The sequence below is a fragment of the Belonocnema kinseyi genome, chromosome 10 (genome assembly GCF_010883055.1).
Source record: "Belonocnema kinseyi isolate 2016_QV_RU_SX_M_011 chromosome 10, B_treatae_v1, whole genome shotgun sequence".
Lineage (NCBI taxonomy): Eukaryota > Metazoa > Arthropoda > Insecta > Hymenoptera > Cynipidae > Belonocnema > Belonocnema kinseyi.
In genome coordinates this window covers 100,201,832-100,212,808 of record NC_046666.1, presented here as the reverse complement: position 1 = coordinate 100,212,808, position 10,977 = coordinate 100,201,832, and the positions used below count along the sequence as shown (strand labels likewise).

At 35.0% G+C, this 10,977-nt stretch overlaps 2 protein-coding genes across 5 annotated transcripts in view; one reads left to right on the top strand and one right to left on the bottom strand.

Moving 5' to 3' along the window:
* Positions 1-10,977, bottom strand: part of LOC117181495 (nuclear nucleic acid-binding protein C1D) — an 85,756-nt gene that overhangs the window by 34,488 nt on the left and 40,291 nt on the right. The window contains exons 1-2 of one of the 4 annotated variants that reach the window (XM_033374232.1): positions 2,548-2,583; positions 2,001-2,254 (exon numbers count right to left, since the gene is read on the bottom strand). In XM_033374232.1, the coding sequence (XP_033230123.1) occupies positions 2,001-2,214 (214 nt within the window). In that variant the 5' untranslated portion in view covers positions 2,215-2,254; positions 2,548-2,583. Of the gene's footprint in view, positions 1-2,000; positions 2,255-2,380; positions 2,399-2,433; positions 2,584-10,977 lie in introns of those variants that run through there. The other 3 variants (XM_033374230.1, XM_033374233.1, XM_033374231.1) reach the window with 3 other exon arrangements.
* Positions 2,780-10,977, top strand: part of LOC117181293 — a 39,006-nt gene continuing 30,808 nt past the window's right edge. The window contains exon 1 of the mRNA XM_033373852.1: positions 2,780-2,824. The gene's annotated coding sequence lies outside the window, so the exon portion shown is untranslated. The remainder of the gene's footprint in view (positions 2,825-10,977) is intronic.

The window sequence follows — 10,977 nt, the reverse complement described above, 5'->3', positions numbered from 1 at the left end:
GGGGTAGGGGTGCGACCTTATATTATTTCTGTGACCAGTCACAGGGCTGCCTTCCCGCCCCCACGGGGAATTGGAAAAGGATTAGGGGTGCGACCTTACATTATTTCTGCGACCAGACACAGGGGTGCCTTCACCCCCCCCACGTGGCGTTGGAAAGGGGGATAGGTGTGCGACCTTAAATTATTTATTTAACCAGTCACTAAGTGTCCTTCCCGTCCCAAGTAGCGCTGGAAAAGGGGTAGAGATGCGACCTTTCATTATTTCTGCGGCCAGTCACAGGGGTTTCCCCCCTGTGGCGTTGGAAAAGGGGAATGTGCGAGACCTTAAAATATTAATTTAACCAGTCACTAGGGGTCCTTCCCGCCCCACGAGGCTTGGAAAAGGGATAGGGGTGCGACCTTACATTTTTTATGTGATCAGTCACAGACTTACCTGCCCGCCCCACGCAGCTTTCGAAAAGGGTACGGGTGAGAACTGAAAATATTTGATGTGACCAGTCACAGGGGTCCATACCCGCCCCCATAAGGCGTTGGAAGAGGGAAAGGCGTGCGACCTTACATTATTTCTGTGACCAGTCACAGGGGTGCCTTCCCGCCCCCCTGTGGCATTAGAAAAAGGGTATGGGTGCTACTTAAATTATTTATTTAACCAGTCACTAGGGGTTCTTCCCAGCGCACGAGGCGTTGGAAAAGGGGGGGAGGTGCGACTTTACATTATTTCTGCGACTAGACGTAGGGGTGCATTCCCGCCCCCACGAGACATCGATAGTAATTCTTAAGTCGAAAATCGACGATAAAATGTGATATATACATAGAACGTTTCGTTAAACGCATCAAAAGCCAAAAACTATCAAAATAACTCCTCAATTACATTGCCGTACTCTAAAATGTGTAAAAGTCCCTTTCGTACACTTGAATTATGCTTTTTGCCGGTACAGATAGTGTATATGAACTTTGTAAATAAAAAACGTAATTTGTTAAAGTTTTAACACTAAAAGTTACATTTGCAGGTGTTTTCATGTCCAGTTTTATAATAAGAGCATCAGCATACATCAGTATAGATTTTAAAAAATGTAGAAAAAAATGGAAAAAGAAAAAAAGCCGGCAACATGCAATCTTACCGGCGCTGGCAGGCTAGCCACAACGTTCCTTCAATTGCATGAATTCCTTGACTTGCATGAATTCCCTGAATTGCGAGAATTCCTTGAATTTCTTGAATTCCACGAATACCATGAATATGCGCGCTCTGCCGCTATTTTGCTAGAAATATGCTTTCTAAAAAAACCGGTAAAGAAAAATTGCCGGTACCAGTAGTTTTTTTTTTACCGGTACAAACAATTTTTTTATTACGGTACCGACAGTGTATACACTTCGTAAAAATAAACCCTTTTAGCCAAAAAATATTGAACGAACATTCTCTCGAAACTTATAAATGGCAGACGCCCTGTCTGTTACTTTTGGATACCTGAGAGCGAATCGATTATTATTGATTAAAACATTTAAAAAACATATTTTCAAGTAATAGTACACGGCTACCCATTCCGGGCCGCACTCTTGATGAACATTCTATTTTTTTTATGTTATAACAAACGCCGGACATACTATCACTTGAAAAATTCAGTTTTTCACTAGCTCATGTGTCTAAACGCCCCAGACAGGACTTCTGGGATTTGCGGGTTTCGAAAGAAGGGTCATTTTCTGGATATATTCGCCATTAATTAGGTCTTCTACACCCACTTGACGAAAAACATCACAAAGTTTTATACAGCATGGAAATCGACTCTGAACCTTAAAATCTACTTATTACGAAATAGAACCTTCAGTGTCATGTTTCGAAACACATTTAGTACCCTTCGAGTCCCTATATTAAAAAGTAACCATTTTTCTAATTTTAAAGGTATATGAAGTGTTTACAAAATATCTATTAACGAAATATAATCATTTGAGGGGCTTACTAGAACCTCCCTATCACGAAGGTTAAATATCGACTAAATAACTTACCTTCTAGGCGCAAGTACATCCAAAACAAACTATTGAGACCGAATGACATTAATAAATTATATTTTATTTTGTCAGCATTAGAAAGTTTATCATAAAGCCCAGGGTTATTTACAAGCTTTAGTGTATCTTCAATTTTTACTATGGAGTTGTGCATTTGTTGTAACCGTGCAATGATCTCATGATCATTGGCAAGATCATCGAAATTAATGTCCATTTTATTTTTTTCCCGAAAATATCCACTGATTTGAAAATTCCTGCGAACATAAACAATGATTGGGTGAATAGATTACATAATTTCTCAAGATCTACTTTCAATATTGGTATTATAGGTTAGTAAAATATAATCGTCCATCCAAGATGTTATCAGTAAGGTAAATTACTTTATTTCACATGAAAAAGCGAAAACTTTTATTCACACTTATTGTGTTCTTACAAAAACTATCTTCTTATTTACGGCTTCTTGATGTACAGCAAATGGCCAGAACTAACACTCTTCTTATTTGTGACTTCTTGCTATACACCAAATGGCCAGAACTAAGGAACTAACCATGGAGAATAGATATAAGGAGACCAATCTGTAATGTATGGACTTCACCAAAAACGGTCACTGTTCTGTTGCCAGAAGTACGCACATACACATGTGTAAAATCACACTTCCGTATAGTTCAAAACTTTCCAAACGTGGCGTACCAACCGCACTTAAAAAACATATGGTCGCCTCCATTGTTTTGTTTCGAAAGGTCGCTTGAACAAATAAATAATTGATAATCAGACAGGATTTTTTGAAATGTTTGTGGAATGAAAAATCATTCGCCATGCAAGAGGTAAGTAGTATGTTTATGAAAATAACAAATTACTTTTACCAACACTATGCGTGTGACAGGTATTCGACGCGTTCGTAACAAAAACAATAAACATACAACTTATACCACTCTGAAAGTCTTGTACACTACACTTGAAACCACACTTGTTGGAAACTTTCGCTTTTAAACGGCGATTTTTAATTTTAACATTCTTTCTTTTATTCACAAACTATTAATTGTTCAATCATTATTTATTTACATTTGACTCGCGTTCACATCGGCAGCCATATTTTTTAAAGTGCGGTTAGCACGACACCCTCGGGAAGTTTTGAACTATACGTAAGTGTGATTTTGCACATGTGTGTGTGTGCGTGCGTACTTCTAGCAACAGAAAAAGTGTTCATTTTTAGTTCCACTAGTTTGGTCTCCTTATGTATATTCTCCGTGGAACTAAGGCTCAGACAAGAAAGGGTATATTAAGCATGACCTAAGAATCAATGCTCGTAACGAGTGCCCGTACTCTTCTACGCATGCGTCGCGCTCGGTCTCTGATTCGTTGCTGTTCGCGCGCAATTTGAAATGCTAAAAAATAACATTTTCATTGTTTATCATGAATAATGTCATTTTAACTTACATAAATGTTAATTAGCCCAATATTAATGAATCTTGATCAAAATAAAAATGTATTAAGTGCATACTGTGTGAATAAAAAATATCCTTTAGTACTCACTTGTATGCATACACAGTGTGCACTTAATAAATTCTTATTTTTATCAAGATTCATTAATATCGGTCTAATAAACATTTATATAAATTAAAATGACATTATTCATAATAAACAATAAACATGTTATTTTTTAGCATTTCAAATTGCGCGCGAACTTTAACGAATCAGAGTCCCAGCGCGACGCATGCGTAGAAGAGTTCGTGGCGCACGTCACGAGCACTGCTAAGAATCGGTTATTGACCGGTATGTGGAATGCAGGTTATATTCACACTGCGTATAGTGTAAGGTTTCAACAGTGAAAAAATAGTGTTTTGTATAAAAGTGAAATAATTTTAATAATTACAAAATATATAAAAAGGTTGATAAAGCATTTTTAAAGAAATTTAGTTGAATCTGAATTGATATCTATAATTATAAGTGGGTTGTCAGTTTTTAAATTCACCTAGCTTTCAAATTACTAAAAAAATCAAATGCGATTTTTTTAGTTTGAAAATTTTTCTCTGAAGATTCGTACAATCAAAGAAATATAAGTAGAAAATGGTGAAAAAATTGTTTCTAATAAGTACGTGAAACTGAAAGAAGTGAAAATATTTTTTTCATTCATGTTTTTATATAGTAATTTTTAAATCAGGGTGACCGCTTGACGGGGAATGTAGGAATTTTTTGCAACAGACGATAAATATGTCAGTAAATTCATTTTTTGACTGGGAATTTTACAAATTTTGAGGAAAAAAATACATGTAATCACTTAAAATATTACGAATGTCGTATCACACAATAATTTACAATAAGCTTAATTAAGAATTTTTAGAAATGTTTATTATTTTATTAAATAATATATAAGAATTTATTTTAAAGCGTGAATTGGCAATGTAAAGAATTTTAAAATGCAGGTTGGGAAGACTTGAAAGAATTAATAATCCACAGGGTTTAAATTTCAACATTTTTGATAAAAAACGTGTTGAGTGGATCAACTGTAAATAGATGTAAATAATGTCATGACTTTTTTTTTTAATAAACTGCAATTCGAGTATAAATAATCGAAAAATACTTCTTTTCGAAAGACGATTTTAATCTCATGCTCGAAATTAAAGAAAGTATATGCAGATTTTAATTTTCAATATTGAACTGTTTCAATGAGAGAGCGTTAGTATTTAAAGAACTTTAAACATCTGATTAAACCTTCATAAACTATTTCTAATGAAAATAAGTTAAAATTAATAGAATGCAATGAGCAAATGTGAGTATCCTTGTTTACATCCTTCATGCTTGAAAAATACTCGTCTCTGCGCGCGAGAATGAAGTATAGTTGAAATGTAGTAATTGCCATGAGCAAAGATATAAAGTAAAAGAAAAATTAATTGTACAATTTAAAAATCAATGAAATTAGTTTATAACTAATACATTTTGTACAATAGATATGATGAAAATTATAAAAATATATAACTGCTAATCATTATAATGTAGAAGAAATACGGAGAAATATGGTTAACATAACCTTTCGATGCGCCTGAGGAATTTTTTTTTCACGCAAATAAAATGAAGTATCATCAACTAAAGAGAAAGAAGAACATTGTTTTGAGCCTTAAAGCAGAAATAGATTGATGTAAAATATCCCAATTATAGCCTGCATTATAATATTCGTTCTTATAATTCGCATATACATGAACATAAATGAGCAAAAAAACCTGTTTGTGTTCGAATTGAATAAGAAATCTATGATATATATTAATGAAATCATATGCAACTTGCAAGTAACATGCTACTTTTTTCCGTTAGTGTTATATTGCTAAGAGGGACAGCGTTAGAACTAAGAAAAACTGTTTTTGGATTAGACGATTCACTACCTACGCAATCGTTGCAAAAGTTTGCTCCATCATTTGGGAACTTCTTTCACCCATATATTTGAGAAGAAAAAACCGCTCGTGACTGGCAAATTATTGCTCATGGTTTTCGAGTAAGGTGGGACCATAGTGGTGGCACTCCCATGTATCGTACAACGATGTCGATTGGTGGGCCCCTTTGACGTCAAAGGGATCGGATTTTCCACCAATCACAGCTCATGTGTCATTGATTCACAAATATCTTTTTCTGTGCCGATGTTTTGTTTTGGTTATGTATAAATCGAAAATAGAAGTCTCAAGATACTGCTAAAAAAAAAATTTCAAAAGAGGATTTCGTAAAATCTAATATCACAAATCTACCAAAAATAGATATATTTATGGTATGTGTAAAGAATTCATTGGAAAAGTGCTTAAATTGGAGTCATGTTTACAGAACAATTCGTAAATATGTAGGAGTTAAAAAAATGTGTTAATAATTGTATTAATGCTTTCCTTCAACTTAATACTGACTCTTAAGGGCATGTGATACTTAGAAAATTGTCGATTTTACCAGTTTTAGGTTCACCCCTGCTTTTTTTCTAAAATAATAAATATTTTGTCTTAAAATTTTGGGAAATGATAGCGAACATGCTAACGGATGTCCCCACACACTTTTTTTGTTTTTTTTTTTATCAAAAAATTTTTGATATTGTTAACAACGTGCGTGTATATTTGGATGTTATGTGTGTTACAATGCACCCGAGCGTTACTTCCAAACTACACAATATTCTTGGCTGAAAACTTTGGACTTACAAATAAACATAGTAACTAATCTCCCGGAACTAACCTTGTTTGCAGGCAATCATAAAAGTTTATTTCATTAATAATTTCCATATATCGGAAAGGCAGAGATGAAAGACGACGTAACCTCAAAATAATGCATATGCATAAAATTTTTATTTAGCACAATACATTTTTTTGTTATTATCCCGCAAAAAAAGAGTCCGGGGACGTCCGTTATAATATTTTATAGCATCTCCGAATTCAGTTTTTAAAAATTTTCATTTTTGTGGAAAAAAAGCCGGGGAAACTGTAAGTATCACATGCCCTTAATCCAAATATTAAACAGGATAACTTTTTTTGTCACATAAACCTGAACAAGCAAATATATCGAATCAAAATAGTCAGAAATGGCAGTAGACCGTGGCCTAACCTCTTTATCATCAGTTTAGTTAGTTTTCATGGTTTTCATGATAGATAATTATTTGAACCTCTGAGTGACGTGACAACCACGTGACACCAATTTGAATAAGTATTTTACCGCCTTCAATTTTCAAAAAAATTTTTTCTGTTAAATGGCTCAACAGAAAAAAAAATTGTAACGCACCTTCGGTTCGAATTAAATTTATGTTAAAAAAAAATTATTTTGTCTAAAATCGTGAAACAACCCTATTTGTTATTATATCACTCTGTCTGAAAGTTGCATTGCGGATATTGTTATACATACTGTGTTTACTGTTAAATGCGGAATTAAGAAAATGTGTTGATCGATAAGTATTGAATAAAAAAAAACTATTGGCTTGATTGGAAGTAAGGTTTTTGTTTTCATATTTCGAAGCAGTAAAAAATAATTTACAAGTGGTATACATACGGATATAAATATAAGTTATTTTTAAAGATTAAGAAGTCGTTTATAAAAATTTATTTTTTGGAGAAATAAAGAACTTTATTGCAAAACATAACCTGAAATGTAAAACAAATTGATACATTGGTTATTTAAAAATAAAATGTAATGATTTCAGTGCACTGAGATAAATAAGAGAATATAGAGTAATAGTATTAACATGTTTAGATGTATGAATATTTGAGACGATGGGTCTCTTCATTTTTAAAGCTGTAACCTTCAAAATCAAAACATTGTACACATGGACATAGGAAACACGGGACTGGGCATGCCATCCTGACTTGGGGAGCGGGGTTGAATCCACGGGAAGGGGGAGAATTTCATGAGTGGGAAGAGCCGCCATCTTACGATGTGCCATTTGATTATGCGCACGAGCATTTTTGACGACAAACTGTACATGAATATATAAACATGTAGGCGCTGCCACGTTTGTCGCGGGACATCTAAAGGTGGCGGACCTCCCCCCTCATTGCATCACCCTCGCAATGGCATGTCTAGCCCCTCGTTTCCTATGTTCATGATTGTACATCACAAACCTTCGCGATTAAATTATTCTAAGTAATTTACGTATGGGCAATTATTAGTAAACTTCAAACTTTATGTCCTGCTTATTTTCAAAAAGGAAATTATTTAATTATCATATATTTTACCGCTTCAGTATATTAATTGATATCTCTTCTTTCAATTACAACAAGTTATACTTCTAGTATTTAAATGAATATTTTGCATATAAAAACCTTTCTATGCATACATTTTTCATCATTTGTAAAGTTTATTGATAAGAAATTAGGCGAAATTTAATATTTACGAGAATTTTGAGGAAGCAGAGTTTGGAAACAGAGACTGTAAGGGATCTGTAGGTTCATTTCCTTTAGTGACCGGATCCAGCGCTAGATAGCGCTGATTTTGAATGTAAGTCCTCAAAACCCTACATTGTAATTGAAAATGGAGTGTTATTTCTCGATTGAAAGTCGCGCGAGCTATACAGTAACACGGTAGTATATTGTACGCCAGAGGCAAGAGCGGAAAGCGGGAGATTCTCGGTATTCCCAAGTATCCCTTAAACATCTGTCAATTTGGCTGCATCAAAACTACGTCTAAACGCATGAATTGTTGGCCACAATATTTTAATCACATAATCTAAAGGCAATTATACCGAACCTTTTAGCTCGCTTTTTCCCGAAAATGTTCTTGTTGTCCTTTTTTTTAACTGAAAGTGGAGATAATTTTTCCTCGCTTGAAACTGGCGCGTTGTGTGTAGTACACGGTGGTATACCATTGGCATGGTGCAAGAGTGTCTAGCGGGGGGCTCAACCGTCTTTCCTTGTTACTCACCAGGGGTCAGTATTTTTGGAATTAACATATCTAAAACAGGTGTTTACGATCCAGCAAATAAGTTTAATATCATTTTTTTGGTTTCTTCACAAAATTTTCACTATGAAGTGACTGTATTCGTACGTGCATTCATTATGAATTAGTGAATTATCAAAATAAATATATTAGCAACAAAAATGTTTTCAACTGTGAAACGTAAAGGAAACAAAACTTGTAATTTAACATTTCATTTTCCACCTCTTTTTCGCAAAATAGAAGGTGTCCTGCAAGTAAAATTATTTCTCCTTCTACGAAGTTTCTACATACCTGTGTAGATTTTTTTCAAATTACACATTTGAGCTATTGTTACTTTAATTTTTAAGATTTAAGACTAATTTTCAATGGTTTTACATGAGTCTTATGAGACATCTAGTTACTGTCGCCGGCCATATTGCTATCTATCCCAAGGAATAGATAGCAGTTTGTGTTGTAGATAGAGCGCGACGCCTTGCGTAGAAGAGTTCGAGGCACTCGTTACGAGCACTGGAGGATACATCATGTTAGTTTCTCCACGTGGTATTCCGTGGCACACCTGACCTATCAATATCTAGGGAGTCTGTAGTGGGGGACGCGTCAAACAGGCAGCTGAGTGCGGATTGGTCGAGCGAGAAGAGAGCGATACATATGTTCCAATATCAGATACTGTACAGTTATTAAAATTTTCTATAGCTTAACGCTTCGGTACCTTCGATATGCTTAGTGTTTGTCGTGTTTATTGCCGTTTAAAAACATCGCGCCTTATATTTCTGGCTCCAGCTTCCGTTCCAACTCGCCCCACCATATCACCTTTGGTGCGTCCCTCACTACAGGATCCTGTTACGTCCAAACTCTGCTATCGAATTTTCTTCCGTTAATATTCTGCGTTGATTCGTTGAGGTTAAGGTTCGTTACCTGTCGTTGAATGGTTGAAACCAATAACCGCGAAATATATGTCAGGTTTGAAAATAAATGATTTAATCAATACAGCCTAATTTTGTTCTTCGACCAGTTCTTCTTATTTACTGAGATTCTATTCTCTTTTTAATCTTTAATATGTTGTTCCGACAAAACTTTAAAATAATACTTATTAATAGCTTTAATTATTTATTTATATTTATGTTTGTTCCCAAATCAGCATTTTTCTCAAATAGAACCATATCAAACGTTCAAGCAATCACAGGAGAAATAATGATTTCTCCAAGATAACATCAATTCAATGTTCAGAACCGGGAAAATGTTATTGAAACATTTTATTCTACGGAAAAAGGAAGTGTCGCCAAGATCACTTCATAAGTAGAAAATGTTTCACTCTAAACGTAGACTTTTAATCGACCCCGTTGACAATGATTATGGTTCAATAGTTGCCCCATTATCATAGTGATCAGTCCTTATACAAGAGCCTCTATTGTTTCAACGCTCACTATCATTGATCCTAGCATACCGAAGGAACCGAAAGGAGCCTCTACAAAGTACTCTTAAAGACTCCACTGAGTTCTCCTTCGGGTCCTTCTTAAAAAACTCAAAAAAACAGCACAACCAACTTTTAAATGGTTGAAATCCGAAATCTACGTTAAAATTTCCATTAGAAACTCACAGAGTAATCGTAAGACTTTTTTTGCAGCGCTAAAGTTTGAAAAAAATGTTCTTAACTACTGCTGAAGCTGATCAGAATAAACAATGCGGACACTGCGTCATTTATTCGGAAAGAAATCGGAAAGGTTCATAAATAAGTTGGGACATAATATCTCAAGTAGTATGTTGCGCGCGAAGTTTAAAAATAAAATTCTCTCTCATATGCATCGCAGCGTTGTTGTCTGAGGTTTCCACTGCGTGGCGCTAGCACCTAGACAAAATTCTTAAAGTTACCGACGGAACGCTTATCAACTTCTACTAAAAGAAGATGCACTTGAAGCCGCCTTCGGCCCATGTAAATGACAGGCATTTTGTTTTTTGAAGTTTTTAACGCTGCAAAAAAAAGTATTGCGATTACTCCGTGAGTTTCTAATGCAAATTTAAACGTAGAATCCGAATTTCAACAATTTAAAAATTGATCTTGCTGTTTCTTTTTAGCTTTTTTAAGAAGCAAACGAAGGGGGACTCAGTAGTGTCTTTAAGGGTACTTTGTAGAGGCTCCTTTCGGTCCCTTCGGCCCGCCAGGGTTACTACTAGGAAAAGAGTTGCTGCTCAGTGGGCACCAGGACGTCCTAAAGACGTCCTTAGAATGTACCTTTATGTCATATAATTTGACCTATCCAAGACATCCTTTGGAACTTTTCATGTCTTTAAAAAGTTCTCAGGACGTCCATAAGACGTCCTCCGGAATATATATATAGGACAAGTTAAGGACTTATGTGCCCACGGAGTGTTTTTCCAGGTATGCGAATAAACGTTTATTTCGAAGACATAATAATGCCTTTCTCAGAGTTTTTAAGCATTGATAGCCTGGAATTAATTTACAGCACTTTTAAAGAGAGATGGCGAAAATTCCAGTATGATGAGCCACTATCAATTTCCATTATCAATTTGTATATATTTTGATTTCAGTCACCCTGCCGAAAAAAGGAAAGAATCGGAGAGGCCGTTTCGG